General features: G+C 38.8%; 3 protein-coding genes across 3 annotated transcripts in view; 2 read left to right on the forward strand and 1 right to left on the reverse strand.

Moving 5' to 3' along the window:
• Positions 1-577: 577 nt before the first annotated feature.
• On the reverse strand, positions 578-5,661 carry nudt5 (nudix (nucleoside diphosphate linked moiety X)-type motif 5). The gene is made up of 10 exons (XM_053314056.1): positions 5,630-5,661; positions 5,219-5,285; positions 4,932-4,999; positions 4,787-4,839; positions 4,600-4,707; positions 4,314-4,409; positions 4,088-4,189; positions 1,840-1,848; positions 1,695-1,748; positions 578-1,602 (listed from the first exon to the last, which is right to left on the reverse strand). Exons 2-10 carry the CDS (start codon positions 5,273-5,275, stop codon positions 1,493-1,495), a joined length of 657 nt encoding a protein of 218 aa, XP_053170031.1. The 5' UTR covers positions 5,276-5,285; positions 5,630-5,661; the 3' UTR covers positions 578-1,492.
• Positions 5,662-6,379: 718 nt separating this feature from the next.
• Positions 6,380-13,358, forward strand: cdc123 (cell division cycle 123 homolog (S. cerevisiae)). The gene is made up of 13 exons (XM_053313762.1): positions 6,380-6,460; positions 6,729-6,800; positions 7,386-7,446; positions 8,247-8,279; positions 8,441-8,536; positions 8,814-8,920; positions 9,317-9,368; positions 9,456-9,531; positions 9,944-10,066; positions 10,229-10,257; positions 11,003-11,107; positions 11,230-11,367; positions 12,686-13,358. Exons 1-13 carry the CDS (start codon positions 6,387-6,389, stop codon positions 12,743-12,745), a joined length of 1,026 nt encoding a protein of 341 aa, XP_053169737.1. The 5' UTR covers positions 6,380-6,386; the 3' UTR covers positions 12,746-13,358.
• Positions 13,359-18,412: 5,054 nt separating this feature from the next.
• Positions 18,413-19,191, forward strand: part of camk1da (calcium/calmodulin-dependent protein kinase 1Da) — a 59,848-nt gene continuing 59,069 nt past the window's right edge. Inside the window, exon 1 of the mRNA XM_053313772.1 lies at positions 18,413-18,550. Within this exon, the coding sequence (XP_053169747.1) occupies positions 18,453-18,550 (98 nt within the window). The 5' untranslated portion in view covers positions 18,413-18,452. The remainder of the gene's footprint in view (positions 18,551-19,191) is intronic.

Genomic DNA, 19,191 nt, shown 5'->3' on the forward strand with positions numbered 1-19,191 from the left:
CTTCTTTGAATTCTATTCTAAGCAGTGTTAATGCGCAGTGTCGCCATCTACTGACTAAAGTTGAGCGGTGCAAGGCTGATAAACAGCACTAGATAGATAGATAGATAGATAGATAGATAGTGTTTATTTACTGATATATTGCTGAATTTGATGATTGTTTGTCTTGATATAGTTCCTCACTGAAACCACAGGAGGGCAATGGGCCCTCATGATACTGTATCACCACAAAGGTAGTATTATTTACAGGACTATAGCATTAGGAGTACTAAAGAGTGTATGAGGCATTATTGTATTGTAACCTCTAAAAAAAACTGTCAATGATTTTTAATTTATACAGTCAAATCACCAAATCACAAGTCATCTCAAGGTACTTTTCACATAGGGCAGGTCTAGACTGTACCCTTTAATTTAATTAAAATAGACCCAATATTCCCACATTAGCAGCACTTGGTGATAGCGGCAAGGAAAAACTCCCCTTTAATAGGAAGAAACTTCAGGCAGAACCGGGCTCTAGGTGGGCGGCCATATGCCTTGTGGGGTAGAGGAAGATACTTAAAGACAAAAGCACACATTCAGGTAAGAGCAACAGTAACATCACTTTTATTTATTGGTCAGTCATTTTTAATTCCTAAGGTAGGTACATCCTCAATGTCCAGTTAATTGCACCGTGGGTCATTCATTATTAGTTATTATCTTCATCAATGAAGTACAAAAACACTAATGTAACTGTTTAGTTAACTCCACTGCGGCTGCTACACACATTCATCAAAGAGAACAAGAATACAGCAGATAAACGCAGCCAGGCTTTACGATCTTCTTCACTTAGAGCCAGATTTTCAAAGTAAAAGTGTTTAGAATTGGACTTTAGTTTTATTAAATTGGCAAAACAGTATGTTAGGTTATGTTAAGGAATGTTTTACGATCACTATCACTAAATGACAATTACAACAAACAAATAGCAACTCATTATTCTACTGGTAATCTCATAAAAACCTGGAAATGACTGTTGGTCACTTGTAAAGGCATGTGAAACCAGAGGCTGGAACATATTCTGTGTCAAATATTGTGGATGCAGTTATCAGTGTCCACATTATATATGCCTGGATAGAATATGTTTCAAGCCTTGAGGTGTTAGTAGTACCTCCATGCTGAGAGCAAAGAGTGGTCCAGTATTTGTAGTATGAACAAGGCTCCTTCATAGGTTCGGTTTCTAAACCCAAGGCTCGATTTCTTGATTTTTGCTGTTCAGTTTCATTTACACACACACACAGCTGTTTTTCTCTCTCTGGCTGCCATATTGTTCGATAAATGGCATTTACACTCAACAGCAAAAAACAATTAAAAAATACAGGGTAACATTAAGTCTAAAACCGTAATGCGACAGTTTTTCCGAACCGTTTGTACAGTTTGGAAATCCTCCATTTCCAATTCTTCCAGTCCTGTGCAGGAGCCCCGTGTTACAGAAAAAGACAGCAGCCTGAACCCTCCCTCATCACTGCTTGAGCACTGGGAGCTCCCTCGGCTTGAAGAACGCCTGCACCATCCCCATGGCGAAGATGTACACTTTAGCGTCCACCATGATTTTCTCTTTCCGTAGCAGCTCTGTGGAGATCAAACAAGAAAGCGACCGAGGAGTCAGGCGGATGGAAATGTTTTGTTTTCTGTGTGTATCGACCGTGTCTGTGAGCTCTCACCGTCTATTTTCAACTGGAATTCGTCCAGAGGTAAAAGGATGACTTCAACAAATTCTGGGAGGAGAGGAGAAGAGCTGTGTGTTATTGTTTGTGTTATGAGAAGAAGATTCGTTTAAGTGCATTTAAGTGCAAGAACATAACTCACCTCCATCACCTGTGTGGAAGACAAGAGGACAAGATGAGTTGGTAACATTGTTTTTATACAGAAAATATTCTCAACATAAAATACAGCTGACGTGAACATTTTCATATTCTTATCATTTTTCCATTTCTCTGTCACTAAGATTTTGCTGTTTTTATGTCTGCTATTGATTCAGGCTTCCTGTTCTGCCCTGTTTCAATGGAAAGCTTTTTTATTTTATCAGTTATCAGAGCAGAGCAGCACAATGACCGAGATGTGAGATGGCAAAAAAATGTTTTGATAAAATGACCTCAGCAGATCAAGGAAATGAATCAGCAGATACTAGATGAGAACATGTTGTACAGTATATCAGTTGTTGAGTGGATTAACAGAGGATATTATCCTGAACAGACCTGTTGTATGATTCATGTGAGATATAATGGAGATAGTCTGCCTTTCTGGAACAAGACTTGTTTTTACACCTGCAACTTAGTAACAATGAATGTCATTTTTTATTAACTGATTAGTTGTTTGGTCCAGAAAATGTCAGGAAATGGTTAAAAAGTTTCCCAAAAAACTTCCCCTAATACATCAAACTAGTATACAGGAAAGATTACAGAATAGACAACAGATGAAGGGTGGGGTTTCGAGATTTTACAGTACTATGAGACAATCTCTCTCACCAAAACTCAATGGCCTCAAACGAGCCTGGGAGGAGGATTTAGAAAGAGAAATAACTGATGAGGGATTCAGAGAAATTGTGAGCTCCTGGTATAAAACATCTAGAGAAATACAAATGAGATTAATCACTACTGGACTCCATGTAAGATGGCAAGACTCAAACTACGGGAATCTGACCTGTGTTGGAGATGTGATAGTGACAAAGGTACATTTAAACACATGTTATATGATTGTCAAATGACCAGGAATCTATGGAACAATAGAATATTCTTCCTTAACAGAGTACTTGATACTGCAATGATGCAAAGCCCAGCACTCTACATACTAGGTATGATACCTGAAGGGGTAGGTTTGACAGGCCAACAAGTTTCATAGTGTAGACTAGCCCTTATCACTGGCTGTAGGATAGAGCTTAGGCACTGGAAGGCAAAAAACGTCATCCCTTTTAATGAATGGTGTGGAGAAATGACTAAAATAGCAAACTATGAACAACTCATTTTTAAACTGGACAACAAACTGGAGGTATTCTGGAATGTATGGGGCCCTTACTTAAACATAATATTGAATGATTAACTGATATAACATTAATATATTACAATTAAGGCTCTCTTACTCTTTTGGTGCTTTATCTCTTTTCTGGGAGGCCTGGTTGTCATTTCCTTGGTGATGATGTCTGACCATGGGGGGTTTATGCCACTTGTGAATGAGATGTTATGTGAATAGCGAGGTTTTATAAGGATAATGTGATATGCATTGGGGGGTGTAATGATGCTGTATGCTGATTTTGATGATGATAGTGCTTACCCTGTGACTTATTTTTCTTTTATTTATTTAATTTTTCATTCATTTATTTATTTTTTTTTTGTACTTTAATTGGTAGGGTCTGTTTCAAACATGTATTCTTTATTTCTTTTCTTTTTTTGTCTTTGTGCTGTTTCACTTGTATGGTACATTTATTTTCCTATGTGATAAAGTTGTTTGTACTGAAAAACAATAAAAAAGTGAATTATAAAAAAGTTTTCCAATGCTCAAGGTGATGCCTTCAAATGTGTTGTTTTGTCCAAACTCCAAAAATATTCAGTTTAACATCATAGACATTTTAAGAAACCAGAAAATATTCACATTTGAAAAGCTGAAATAATAAACTTTGTTTAAGACTCAACAAAACAATGAATCAAGTTCTACCAAACTAAGCAACTACTTTACTTGTTTCAATTAAACTAAACAATTATCAACTTGGATTTTAAATTATACAGAAACCAACAATCAATATATTACTAAAGTAAATGTAATGCACAATATTTTACCATATCATCCGAGCTTGCCAATTTATTGAGATGTTAATGAGCATATTTCGGTTCAGCAACTTCAGCAGTTGCTCTGTCAGTGCTGGCAGCTGCCTCGGGGTCTTTATTCTGGTCTACATCCTCTGTTAATTATAACACCTGACAGTGTAACACCACCTGATGTATGTATGTATCCTCTCATCCATCTCCATAACTGTCACGTCCCCTTTGACTGATTACACTTCTGAGGGTAAGAATATAAAAATGTTCTTGCCCAGTGAGTGTAATACTGTGTGTCTTCTCACCCAGCTGTTGTGTCGGGTTGATATTCTCCATGTCATCTCCGTTGATGTTGACCATGACCATTTGGGTGGTGCAGTTAGACAGGCCGGGGTCCAGACAGGTCACTGCATTAACCAAGAGAACAATGAGACTTCTTCTCACTTTGCACCCTGGACCTCTCCAGACAGATAAGATACAGCCAGGAGAGACAGCTAATGCAATCAATTGTACATATTTGTGTATTGTTACCTGGAGTGACCCCTACTACTTCTCCTTTATAGCCGGTTTCTTCCTTCAGCTCCCTGAGTGCAGCCGCCTCCGCGTTCTCTCCCTCGTCAATCAGTCCTGAGCACAGCAGAGATTTAAAAAAAAAAAAAAAAAAGTGACACCTGAAGGTATGGCAGAGGTCCAAACAGCTCTGATGTGAAGAAACAAGATTTATCTGACACTAAGTATTAAACCTGCGGAGCATGCAAAGTTGGATATTAAATTAAAGGAAGTTTCAGTTAAAATTATGATGAAATTCAGGACTTACCTGCAGGAAACTCCAAAGAGCAGCATCCCAGAGGAGGACGAAACTGCTTCACCATCACCACGCAGTCTTTGTGCAGTGTCCGTTTCAGCAGGGCGATGATTCCCACACCTGCAGGGAAACTCTTGTTAGAATCATTCTGCTTCTCTCCTAACCATCAATGCCAGGTTGAGTAACTAACTAAACTCACCATCTGCTTCTGTGTCTCTTTGCCTTGTCGTCCTCTTCACACTTTCCCAGATTCTGGTGGACGAGAGCAGTGAAGGGGGGTGAAAACAGTACAAAAGAGGTCTTGCTTCATTTTAGTGTCATGTCAATAACAGATGGAACAATACCTAGTGTTCCCAGCAGGGTCCACGTATGTCGTCTTCTCCAGCTTCACCCATTTCCCTGCTGCCAAGAGCTGCAACACAAAGAGTAGCGCGAAAACTCTGAGCTACGATTATATGAAAGGCTGTAAACGCACCATATCGCTGTGCTTTAAAATGAAAGAACAACTTTGCATATTAAAGAGATAGAGCTAATAAACATGTCAGTATGAATTAGAGCTTTGAGTCTTAGCACATTTACAGACAGTAGACATCGAGTGTTATTAAGGACAAATATTAAAAATGCGACATACCTCTTCTTTCACTATGTGTGGTGTAGTGGTTGCTTTGTGGTCCTCGGAGTTGCTCATTTTTGGATATCTGAAAACATTTAAAAAATTGAGGGAAAAGTCTAGTCAGAGAGCTTAAAGTCTAAACATAACACAGCTCACCAGAAACACAGTAACAGACATAAATGCAACACGGTTATAAGTATTATTTAGCTGATGACGACACTAATAGACGTTTCTGATCATGAGTTGCTCAATTAGCTGCTCCCTCCCCCGTTACATTTCCACATATATGCTAGCTACTACATTCGTTGCTTTATTTGTGTAGCGATAGAAAGGTGCGTTACATTTTACACTACAATTAATGTTAAACGCCGACATTTTTTAAACTTTCAAACAGTCTTAATATGAGGAGAAAGTCTAAACTTAACTCACGTGAAGTCCCAGCCGTGTGTATGCAGAGTCAGAGATTGAGATGAAGCAGTGAGGTGTCACTCTGCTGAGAAGCCCGGGGTCCAGCAAATATCACCATAGTGGTAAAAGATTATAATGTATATATTGTTATACATAATGTAATATGTAATATAATGTAATATTCTTGCAGTTATATCTACCACACATTCAAAGTAGAATGAGTAGATGTTTAGCTTATTTTTGTAACGCAATTACTTTCCTATTATATGCTATTTATCTGATAATTCACAATGAAGAGGTACGTTTAGGTAGTTAAGAGGTAAACATACAAATCCAGAGACGGTGTCTATTGTTTTATTGGGTGTGTTTTTTGATTCGTGTTTGTTAGATTATGTGACATATTGGAAATTTTTGGTTCGTGGATTGTGAGAATGAAAAATAACACTACGCTTGTAGTTTTTTTTATGTTACTTAGTGATTGCTCTTCTTAATAAACGATCTATGCCTCAAGTCAGCGGGTTTTACATACACCACGCCTACACGTGCACCCAAAAAGACTTTCCCAGCTAGAAAAAACTAATTTATGACACATTTCGAGTTACTAATTCAATTTCTTCACTGCTTACTAATTTAAATTCAACCAATTACAAAAACAGTACAAATATGAAGCAATGTAGTCTCTAATTTCAGAGGTGTTGAATGAAAACGCTTCACCACAGTTTCTGTGGCCCGGAAGATATTTACCGATGGAAACACTTCCGGTACAGGAAATTGCAGCATGAAGAAGGAGCAAGTTGTCAACTGTCAGTTTTCGGTCTGGTACCCGATATTCAAGAAACATACAATTAAAAGGTAAGCAGCAGCCGTTTGTATAGAAAGTCCAGAAATATGTAGTTGTTCTTGCTGTAAAACACAACGCAGTTAGCTCACTGCTAACATTAGCTGCCAGGCAGAAACAGATAGCTGCTATTTCTGTGTTTATGTTTGTTTTTATCTTGTTTATTATCAAGTTATTGTGTTTAAATCCTGCTCAGAGCAGCTTCATTCAACATCCTTCTTCCCCCCACCTTTGTCTAATTGTTTTTTTATGTTTACTGTAATAATGTTTCTTATTTTCCAGTCTGATTCTTCCACTGCCTCAGAATGTAATAGACTATTTACTGGACGATGGGACACTGGTAGTCTCTGGGAGGTAGGAATACACACTCACACACACATACACAACACATACACACACACACACACACACACACACATATTCTTGCACACACACATATACACATGCATAAGTGATGTTCCGGTTGCCTTTGTAAGAATGATTAAAGATGAGTAAAAAGTGTGTCTATGCACCAACAGCAAAGCTTCTATAGTATATCATCTGTCTGTCCTGAACCAAACAACAAACACACTTGCCAGCTCATGAAATAAACCTAGATACATTTACCACAGCATAATATGAGGCCCGACCAATACTGGATTTTAGGGGCCGTTTCCGGACCCTCAAATGTGTTTGTGGCAAAGATATGTAATGTAAGCCATGATATTTTACAGTGGTGAGTGACAATAAACTTAATTGTAGAAAATGACATCAGTGCACTGAAACAGTAAACTTCAAAGTGAATTTAATGATTATAATTAGATATAAATTGGAAAAAAGAGGCAGCAAAAAAAACAAACCTACATTAAATTTACTACTACATTTAACCTATTAAACTTAATGAAATGCCAAATGCCAAATTATTCCAAAATGTTCCTCTTTATTTTCTTTTCCCTTCAGTGACCATAACACACAGCAGACAAACACTAACAGGGACTCCGATGCAGAGGAAGACATTCAGGTAAGAGGACTGAATCAAGAGGTTGGGGGGCTCTGTTCAATATTTATTCTAATTTTATCAAATTAGTTTGAAAGGAAACAAGTCTATGTTTCTCTAATTTACTATTACAAAATATGTCATGCAATGTGTCAGAGCTCTGTAGTCACTTTGTTGCTTTTTTAAAACATACGCAAATGTATTTATTTACATATTTTAACTGAATATTAAATGAAGTAAAAGACCAATGCTGAAACCACAATTGTAGACCAAGGAAAGATAGTCCGTTTTTTGTGCAGACATTAATATTAATAACTTCTCAGCATCTAGAAATGAGTGAGGAAAAGTCAATTCCTTCACTTTTTTTTTTTTAAAGTATATTTTTTCAGGCTTTTTTGCCTTTAATGTACAGGACAGTGGAGATAGACAGGAAACAGGAGGCAGAGAGAGGGGGAATGACACGCAGGATAAGACCGCTTGGCTCTGAATTCGAACCGGGATCACCTGCAATGAGGACTATAGCCTCAACACATGGGGCGGGCGCTCTACCCGCTGAGCTATGCTCAACACCAATTCCTTCACTTTAAGATGCATCGTCTCGTAGAGCACTCATTGTTTTTGTTTTATGCTGACTCACCACAGCCACTTCAAAGTCAGGAAACTCTGAGGTCATTAGTGAATGAAATGAATAGAGACTTATTAAAATCAATGGCATCTCTTGTCTTGTCACAACAACAGTTACACAGTTAAGTCAGCAGCTAGAACTTCATTAAATCTTGTTCTTTATACTCTAATCCTGTTTTCTGTCCTCTGCTTCCCTCTAGTGGTCAGATGATGAAACAACCACCACTGTCACAGTAAGTACATTTAATGCTCCTCCTCACCAGAATTCACTGCCTGTATCACTGAAGTCTTCTTCTTCACTTCTATGCTACATTACTACTTTGTGCAGTGGAAAGCGATGAGTTGTGCATCACATCACACCCTCCACATCATGATCCGTGTCTGTTTCCACCAGGCTCCAGAGTTCCCAGAATTCACCTCTAAAGTGCAGGAGGCCATAAACGCTCTAGGTGGACGCGTCTTTCCCAAACTCAACTGGAGTGCTCCACGGGTAAATCCCTTGCACTCTGCTGAGTCATGAAACATGATCAAATTGTGTTCCCCTGCTTCACTTTAACTGCTAAGTTTAGTAAACAGCATTTTCTGCATGGCTGACTTTTATTTGTAGCGTAAGCAAATGCTACAAATTGGCTCGAAGCTCTTTATGTTTCAGTAAATTAAACACTTGCTTCTTGCTTGTAACCCTGCCAGCATATAAAGTGTGTGTGTGTGTGTGTGTGTGTGTGTGTGTGTGTGTGTGTGTGTGTGTGTGTGTGTGTGTCTTTCAGGATGCCAACTGGATTGCACTGAATAGCTCCCTGCAGTGTTGCAGTCTCAGTGAAATATTTCTGCTCTTCAAAAGTTCAGACTTTATCACCCACGACCTCACGCAGCCGTAAGCCTCGCTATCAACACACACACACACATACACACACACACATACATACACACAGCTATTTTGCATTTAGATGACAACCAGTATGAAAAATAAACAGGTAATCTGCAGTAAAAAAGCAAACTGAGCCTGCAATGTAAATTCATGCCTCGCACTTCTCCGCTCCACATGTCAAACATTTAAATCAGCGAGTGATTTACTGCTTCTGCAAAGCTGTTTGTGTTATAAAGTAATGTAATAAATATTTACTTGTTGGACTCTGAAGACTTGCAGACTTCTCTCCCACAGCAGCGCCAGAGTGAAGCTACTTTTTATATGACTGCCCTGGTTGTCTGGTTATATTAAAATCAAATATATTGTAGTTTTTCATTCAGTTTTTTCCCCCTTTCTGTACAGATTCCTCCAATGTAGTGACCAGGATTCACCAGATCCAGTCATAAACTATGAGGTATTTAAAGGCAAGCAACATGAGCACACAGTTGTTAAAGATGGAACTATAAGATTGCTTTAACATTCAGTGGTTTTCTGTCCTCAGCTGGTCTTGAGAAAGTGGAGCGAGCTGATTCCCGGCGGAGAGTTTCGTTGCTTCGTCAAAGAAAACAAACTGATTGGTAAAACCACTCCCTCTGTCTTATTATGTGTGATTACCTGCAGCTCAGGTTTTGTCGCCCTGGAATTTGGATAAATAAACACATTGATTTGAAGATTATAGCGTTTGATGTTAACTGAAAAGATCACATTTTATATCACGAGCTACAGGAATTGCAGGAGTTTTCGAATGATTGCTGGAAGAAAGAGTGAAATTGAAAAACAAAAAAAATCACTATCTGCTTGAGGGGAATGAGAGCTGGACAAGAAGCAAAAGGCCTGATAGGGAAAGAGAATAATTATAGCAAATCTTTCCAGTGATGTTCAAGCGCTACCTTCTCAAATGCTACCTTTTCTGTCTCCTTTTAAAACCAATTATAAACTTCAATTTGAGCTCCTCTGATTGTGTGTGTGTGTGTGTGTGTTCCCACCCAGCCATCTCCCAGAGAGACTACACTCAGTATTACCAGCACATCTTGAAGCAGGAGGAGCAGATCTGTCACGCTATAAACGAGTTCTTCAGCCAGCACATCCAGTACAACTTCCCAGACGAGGACTGTGAGTACCACTTGTAAAAAAAAAAAGAAACTAAAAAAAACAACAACAGCTTTTTAGCTCTTAATTTTAAATTGGAGTCATTTTTTCACTTTATTGTGACTTTAAAACATGATTGCAGACAGATACAATGAATTAAATATCATTTTTTTTCTGTTTTTACAGTTGTGTTTGATGTTTACAGAGACAGTCAGGTAAGCACACTGATTCATTTTCATATGGCAAACTTTGAATATAGCATTCCGAACTTTAATTGCACCCATTTATCTTGAACCTTTCAAAATAAGAGCGTCCATCTTCATACATGGCGATTCACTTTTCCTTTCTACTAGGCCTTTTTTGCATTTTACAGTACATTTAACAGGTTTTTGGCACTGCATGACATCAACGTTTCAAAATAAGAGTGTCAATCTTAATACATGGCGATACACCTTTCCTTCGTTTCATGTGTTTTTCACACTGTAGGGTACATTTAACAGCTTGTTGGCACTGCTTGACATTAACCTTTCAAAATAAGATTGTTGATCTTTATACATGGCAGTACTCCTTCCCATTGTTTTACGTCTTTTTCACACTTTACGACGCATTTAATAGGTTTTTGGCACTGCTTGACATTAACCTTTCAAAATAAGAGCGTTGATGTTTATACATGGCGATACACCTTTTCCTTTGTTTTACATCTTTTTCACACTACAGTACCGCATGACATAAACATTTCAAAATAAGAGCATCTTCATACATGGCGATTCACTTTTCCTTTCTACTACGTCTTTTTTGCATTTTACAGTACATTTAACAGGTTTTTGGCACTGCATGACGTTAACCTTTCATAATAAGAGTGTCAATCTTAATACATGGCGATACACCTTTCCTTTCTTTTACATCTGGGTGTATACTGGGCTGCATTAAAAGTCATTTTACATATTGTGTGTGTTGCAGGGAAGGGTATGGCTGATTGACCTGAACGCGTTTGGCGAGGTGACAGACTCCTTGCTGTTCAGCTGGGAGGAGCTGACGTCTGGTGGGATAATCAGCCAGCAGCAGGTCAGCCGTCACAACACGTTCGCTTTCAACAGCTGTGTTTATTTCAATATCAGTTTGCACCTAAACCTAGGCCTGAGTTTAAGCACAAACTATACTGAAAGCTGTTTTTTGTGTGTGTGTAGGAAGGCCCGGCGTTCCGCTACACTAACAGCGAGGTGACGGTGCAGCCCAGTCCCTGTCTGAGCTACAGGATCCCCCGCGACTTTGTGGACCTCTCCACTGGAGAAGATGCTTACAAACTCATCGACTTCCTAAAACTGGTAAGATGGGTGTAGTTAGATGTTAATCAGCGTCTGCTCTTCAAGTCATTCCTCTCTACTCTGTCATCTTTTGAGGCATACATATAATGTGTGGACCCACTTTCAATCTGCCTGCTGTTTCCAGACCACAGATGTAATTTAGCTGTTCATAGTTCACCCTAATTACATTTACATTGATGTTGTTGCGATGTCAGCGTTGATTGATGTGCATTTTAACTGCAAATAAATAAATAATGATTCCAGTAATGAACTAAATGAAATAATGCCAGTAGAAATCACATCTTGCATACTTAACAAAACCATTAAATGCTGGAATGCTGCACTGAGCTCAGGAAACATTAGAGAAAGGAGAGAGGAACCCTGACAGCCAAACAAGTCTGTAGTAGTGTCTCCTAGTTCATTAAAGTTACCCTAATCAATGCTTTTACCTGAATAATGAGTGAAATGACTGACTGTAAAGTGGTGTTCAGACCAGACAATTAGAAAATAATGTTTTATTTCTTTTCATTTATGTGCCTTCATGCTACCTCCAATCTCTGTGTCTCTCTTTCTTTTTGTCTTTTTAAAAAATAATTCGAGAAGTCATCAGCAAAGCCTAATTTCACATTTTAATATTATCAAACAAAGAGACGTCTTTGCAATCCGTCATGGCAGGGTTGTACAGCTCTGATCAGTCTGATCGCCAGCTGTGATTGACCACCATAGCGTAACATTGGATTGCGTTTCTTTGTTGTGCTGCCTCACAGTGACCAGAAATGAATGAATGCAAATTAAGAGGAACTCTGAAATTAAAGGACCAGTGTGTGAGATTTATCATCAATCGGTGAGGTTGAAGATTGCAACCAGATGTCCATGTATCATACAATAAGTCCATATATAGACATGGTGATGTTGATAATTACGGTATTGTACGATAAGTTGATAATTATTGTAACAGGTCCTTTAAAAAAAAAAAAAAAAAAAAAAGACTTCAGCTGTCTGCCATGGTGCCTTCTTTGACACTATGACTGGGGCACCAATGAAAAAGTTAAAATTTTTCACATAGATACTTTAATATTAAGACCTCACTTCTGTCACAGCAAGCAAAATCCTTTCCAGTATACAGTATGTACAAGAAAATAGCTAATACATTCTTTTCCCATTTGTCCAGCTAGTTTTTTAACTTCCAGCATCTCGTCCCTCCTCTAGATTTTGCGTCTTTGTTTCAGTTTTTGAACTTCCTCCACACTCAAGCATACCCACTTTTGGGATTTAATATGAAATTGTGTTGCAGGTTGTTAAAGTTTGAACCTCCTCTCCCTTTCTTTCCTCTCCGCAGACTAAAAGCCAACAGGAAGAATCTGAGGAGGAGGAGGAAGAGGAGAACCCCCCGCAGTGAAAGCTGAAGAATAACCGCTCGTCTCATCCGACTCTCTTCGTTAAATGTCTTCTGCATGAAGTGACTCTTCTCTTTACTCCTGCCCTGCTTGAGTTTTTTTTTTTTTTTTTTTTTTTTTCTCCAGCCTGTTTCCACACTCTCTCCCTGGAACGGTACGTGGTGTACCCAAGGTTCTCTTCAGTAGCTCACTCGTGTTAGTTTAATGGAACATGTTAAATTAGCGGATCATCTTAAAGGCTCTTTGAGGATTCATTTTGTGTTGACTTGTTTTCTGCCTGCAACTCTCACTGATTGTAATGGCTCAGTGAGACGGAGGGAGGGACGACTCTGCAGTGTCCATTAGCTAGTTCTGATTTTTTTTTTTTTATGTGGGGAGGAAACTGTATTCCTGCAAGTGGAAGTGTTCAGTAACATTGTAAAGAATGCCTGTTTTTATACTTTATAACAAGTGTGTATATTAGTCTATCTATCTTAATTTCAGCCTAAATAGTGCATGGATTTGAAATGAACTAGTCCACACACACACTTTTCATTGTATGTGTGTGTGTGTGTAACTGACAATCTCTTAATTTAACATTAAAGCCGTTTATCACCCAGTCAACTTTCATTTTTTAGTCCCTCATCTCTCCCTGCCAATTTCCTCTGAGTACTTTTGACACCCTCATCGCTCCGAGCCGCTCCATGCGCCTGTTTTTTGAAGTCCGTTTTCCCATCATGCATCGCTGTAGACTGTCGCTCCCCCGAAAAAAGAAAAAAAAAACACCATTAAACTCCTTGTCGTGTATTGACTTAGCTGTCAGTCTGGTGGGGTGCTGTAAACTAGCACATTAGAAATTGATTGTGCTTTTACGCAACAGCTCTCATTACGCCGGGAGCTAAATGAGTTGTGCACGCACAGCACAGGGTAGTTCATTTTGAGTTTTTTTTTTTTTCTCTTCCTCTCTCCCTTCACTGGATTAATAGAGCAATTACAGGGAGATGGAAAGAGCTGGTGCTATGAGGAGAGTTACGACTCCCTGGGTGAAACGCTGTAGACGGGGAAACGTCTACGAGGTGCGTATTGTGGGGAATATTGTGCATTAATCATCATTATGAAAATGAAATCTGGCTCCAAACATGCCGTCCAGGCACAGGAAGAAGATGAGCTTCACTACTGATATCTACTGAGGTAAAACTCAAAATCACATAGAAATATACAAACAGCTGCTCTTCATTGTGTTTCATGCTTTATACCATTGAATAGAAAGCTGAGCCGATGATAAACTCCTATCTCTCTTAATTTTCTTGAAAAAATTACACCCAAGCCATTGCCAGTTTATTTGGTAGACCTAGATAAAACCAATCTACAATACAGCCCTGCAATAAATCTGACCTTTATGAGGGTTATACTGTTCCGTTTCTGTTGCAACTGTCCCAGATTAGGCGATATATATTGATGTTTAATGGACAAAATACCAGACACCTCCTCCATAACACAGTGCACTTCATTTACTGCAGTAGTGTTGCAGTGGACTGTTAGTTTTAACAAGGTGTACCTAATAAACTGACAAGGGGTTGTATTTTATGTGACTTAAAGCTGCTATAATCAATATTTTTATATGATCACAATCAAATCAAATGGCTGCACGTTTGTAAAAAGGTCACTCACAATGATGAACTGGTGTCTATAGCTCTACGGAGCGTTTTAGCATCTTTCAGCTCATTGTTTTGGCTTTGCGGGTTGCGACTTTAACGTTTCGGTTCAGTGTCACCGCTCTCATCAGCTTTGTTTTTGGTGTAAAAGCTGCATAAATAGACTTTATACTACCTGCCCAGCAACAGGCAAGCAGCCAAAGTTAGTAACTATGTTGAATTTAGTTGAGAATTTAGCAGTTAATTAGTCAAATATTTCCCTCAGGAGTATATGGAGACTAAAATGGAGCTAAAAAGAAAGATAATATTAGACTTAAATTCACCTGGTGGATACAAACATGGCTCTAAATGAATCTGCTGGATATATAACAATGCAACTTTTTCCTAACCACTTTAGAACATGATTTACAGCTTGTTGTGCTGCCCTCAAGTGGCCATTAAATCTATTAATGCATGCCTAAAGGTAGAACTTGCTTAGTTAGAAACCTTTGAGTATTGATCAAAGATATATTTATCTTAGCTTAAAAAGCATTTTGCTAATTGGTCCAGTTAAATGTGTGGGTTGAGATATATAAACAGTCTTCAAGGCTAATAATTGTGTGATAAAAGCTCTAAAAAACAGATGACATAGCACACAGAAGGTCACTTTAGCAATCTCTTTTGTTAGATACATTAATCATCGAAAAGCTATTTATTTTGCCTCTCCCATTGAGGTTTGATTCAACCAATGACATCATTATTTTTCATGTGGGAAATGTTAAAAGTTAACTAACAGGCTTTTCGACTCGAGCTGCACCTTGATGATCTTATACTGTATGATACACTATGTTATCTGTGGTAGATGTGAAGTTACCTACCTGATCTGTCAAACTGATGATATCTAATAACAAAAGCACTACATCAGCAAATCTGGAAAGCAGTAGCAGTGAAATGAGTGGATTGAATACATTTGTAAACTGCAGTGTGAAAAGGGTTGATATGGTTGAGATTGTATGTTAAAAAGAAATAGAGTAAATCAGTGTCTTAGGCATATTACAAAAAAAAATAAAAAAAAATCTCAGCCCTTCATTGGTTCTTCAGCTCCACTAACCCAGCCAATGAAATGACTTGCGTGTGTGTGTGCAGGATGAAGATTTGTAGCTGTGTTTTGGCTGCAAGCAGGGTGTCTGCACCTTCATCTTCTTTGACCTTCATCCTCTTGTTAACCATTTCTGATGCCCTCCTCTCCTTCTCTCCTCCTTCCCTTGCTGCTGGGTAATCACCTTTCATCAGGGGGAGGTCAGATTTGCTGACTCAGTAAAGGAAAAGAGGAGGAAGGGGGGGAGGAGGAGGAGGAGGAGGAGGAGGAGGAGGACAGAGAAGGGAGGAGGCAGAGGAGTTTTCCTTGGTTGCTGCTGAGGAAGAGCTGCAGTAGTTTGCAGCCGGAATACTCATGAGCAGTTAAGGCTGCAACACATTTTCCTCCCTCTCCCTCCTCCTCCTCCTCCTCCTCCTCCTCCTCCTCCTCTTCCTCTGTCTGTGTCTCCCTACTGTGTTGCACACACACAAGTAGCCTAATAAGGCCAGAAGTCCGGACTAGTGTGTGTGTGTGTGTTTGAGTGTGTCTGTGTTGAGCAGTAACTCAGCCTGAGTTGACCTCAGCGCCTGCAGCTGTCACAGTCCAAGGGATCAGTGTTGTCCTGCAAACTGAAATTTAGTAATCCAGGTGTTATGCAGACTGGTTACACCCAGGTGAAGCTGCAGCCAGAGGGTCACTGTTGATCCCCGGGTGGCTGTGTGGGGCCATGCCAACGCCTTTTGGGATCCCAAATGGTGACAGATGCATGATAGTTGTTGTCAGCAAATTGGCGCATTGCGAATGTACTGCTGCCACTTCCGGACCAGACACACACATGCACCCCTCTCTCTCCCGGACAGGAGGCATGAGTAGCATTTATTCTCATCACAATAAGCAAGTGTCTCAATAAGATGTAGATTCTAGGGTAATTAGGCTGTGTGTACCTCATAGAGGAAGTTGATTAGAGGAGAGGAACATAGAACATGATTTGTGGAGGAGTGGAGACCCTGAAAACGCAGCAATTAACTGCTTTTACACTATTGCAGGTGGCAGCAGGTCTGCTGTCAGGCTAGACAGTAGGAACAGACAGATACAGGAAGTACTGGGACTCTGCCTTCAAAATAATAGTGAAAGAGAAATGGAATTTAGAGTCAGAGTCTCTGCATGGCTCTGAGTAAATATAGCAGGTTCTGAGTTATTGTTCAGCCTGTAAATTCCACCGAAATTGAAAGCAATGAAACAATCATTTAGAACAGTTTTCTTTCCTATGTAAGTTTAAGTGTCATTTTTTTATGTTTAAATATATTTTGGTTATTTATATACCTTTTTTTGTCTTCATGGGTTTTTCAGTTTGTTACTGTACATACTGTATAGGCCCATAGATGGCCTTTATACTGTATGTACAGTGCAGCCTTTTACTGATACAATACTTATGACTGGTAGTGTATTTGTACTATATATATCATAAAAGGTTGATCATAGTTCATTCTTAGTGCTCTGTCAATGTAAAATGCTCATTATGTAGAGCTTTCTGCACACCTCTGTAAACAGCTCATCTTTGGTGTAGTTATGGAACAGTAGTATGCAGAGGCTTACAGTGGCTTACATGATGCTATGAGGTTCCTGCTTCAGGATCCCAGATGGCATAACTGTTTATGTTCTCTGGTTTTCCTACATAAGGCACTTCTAAGACATCTGACGTTCAACCTTACGTGTTGTTCAGATGAGTCACAGAACAGCATGACAGAGGCTTTAACCAGCCCTAGGAAGAACTGCTCTCTGTATTCGTCTAAGCTCAGAAAACAATGGCAGGATAGCTTACATATGAAATGGGTTTTTTAAGATGAATGCTAAGTTTTTTCTTTGTATGTCTTGTTTTTCTTGTTTTATATGGGAGAACAAAGTCAAAATGAATCATTTTCAGATAAACATAATTTTAAAAGGTAACGTTACAGACTGAAACTACCGTGATCTTCAATGTGATTATCAGCTGACTGTCAATTCCAGGTGCTCTTAACAAATATCGAATGACTTTAGTATAAATTGACTTTAAATGGAGGTTGTGCATTGTTACTTTTGAGTCAGTCAGGACGAAAGTAACAATGTATTATGACATTTATCTTCACACAAAAAATTATTAAAACTTTTTTCAGGCCTGTGTAGATCAACCTATTAACACACTGCATCTCCTTACATTCCTGCTTTGAATCGAGTTAAGTGATTTACAGTTAAATTATTTTTAATTTATAATGATTACATTATATATTATAATTCAATGGAAAGAAACATTTGCTACTTTAGATGAAACACCTGTTAAAACTGTCCTGACAATGATCCTGACAGTTGAATCTGACTTGTTTCTATACTGAAAAACTCTTAACATTTACTGCTTGAGTGAAAACAGCTTTTCAGGTAAAACTCAAGGTAAGTATGATATCTACATGATTTTTCGCGGTAAGTGATGCGTGCTTTACGTGCTGACGTAGTTAACTATATCATATTGTATGGGCTTCGAGAAAATTCGCAGTGTGACTTTCGACCCGGTTGTCCCCTACTATTTAGCTACGGAGTCGGAAATAAAGTCTGAATTGATTAAATAATTATGCAAATAAACCATAAAGAATAATATCAGGTGTTTATATATCCAGCCTGACACGACATAAATAAATTGTATTTTATCGTGAAAGCCTCCATGAGAAGTGCCGTTATCTCCCGGGTACGTTGACAGCAGCTGTGGGCCAGACGGCCGGAGGCTGGAAGAAGGGAGGAGGAGGAGGAGGGGAGGAGGAGGAGGAGAGAGAGAGGAGACCTGCAGGAGGGCTCACATGGTCCTGCTGCAGCGGAGCTCAGACCACCGGGACCCTGCGAACATCTCTGTCACATACATATAACTCGGCTTCATTCTTCTTCATTTCCACACTCGTTCATTTCTATTGTGTTTCTTTAGTTGTTGTTTTCATCCCTCCTGCATCCCGCGCAGCCCAGTGTCGGTCGGACCTCGGCCGGTGAAGCAGCGCCATGGCTCGGGAGAACGGAGACACCGGCAGAGGAGAGACGTGGAAAAAACAAGTCGACGACATTAAGAAAATATTTCATTTTAAAGAAGTCCTCGGCACGTAAGTACACACTGTTTAACTAACTTCACTGCCAGATATGTCTTCAGTGATATTAGCAGGGGCGGATTCACTGATTCGGGGGCCGCAGGAAAACTCTGTCTGGCTTTATTTTCACCTTTTCTCTAAATGGGAATGTTGATATTGGCATTTGGCAGTGATAGAAGAAATATTCAAAACTTTTCTTTAGTAACACTATCAATACCATACAGTAAAAATACTGTAAAAGTCGTTAATTTAAATATTTTGCTTTAAATAGTGAAAGCAATTTATTTTTGAATTTAAATATGCTTAAAGTGTGTTCCAGGTGGAGCTTTTACCTCTTATATAATAATGGCTAGTTTAATCAATAATCAATAATAGGTATCATATTTTATTTAATATATGTATTGAGTAAAATCTGAATGTGCAATGTAGCATTTATCGGTTAGGTGTTATGATGCAATGTGTTCCTCTGAAGTAACAGTACACAGTTCTAAATATCTAAATATCTATCTATCTATCTATCTATCTATCTATATGTCTATCTATCTATCTGTCTATCTGTATCTATCTATTTGAAGTGTGTTACTTTGGTGTATAATCAGTTATAATAGTAACATAATTAAATATTTATCATGTCTAAATAACACAATAAATCTATG

The sequence above is a fragment of the Scomber japonicus genome, chromosome 23 (genome assembly GCF_027409825.1).
Source record: "Scomber japonicus isolate fScoJap1 chromosome 23, fScoJap1.pri, whole genome shotgun sequence".
In the NCBI taxonomy this organism is placed as follows: domain Eukaryota; kingdom Metazoa; phylum Chordata; class Actinopteri; order Scombriformes; family Scombridae; genus Scomber; species Scomber japonicus.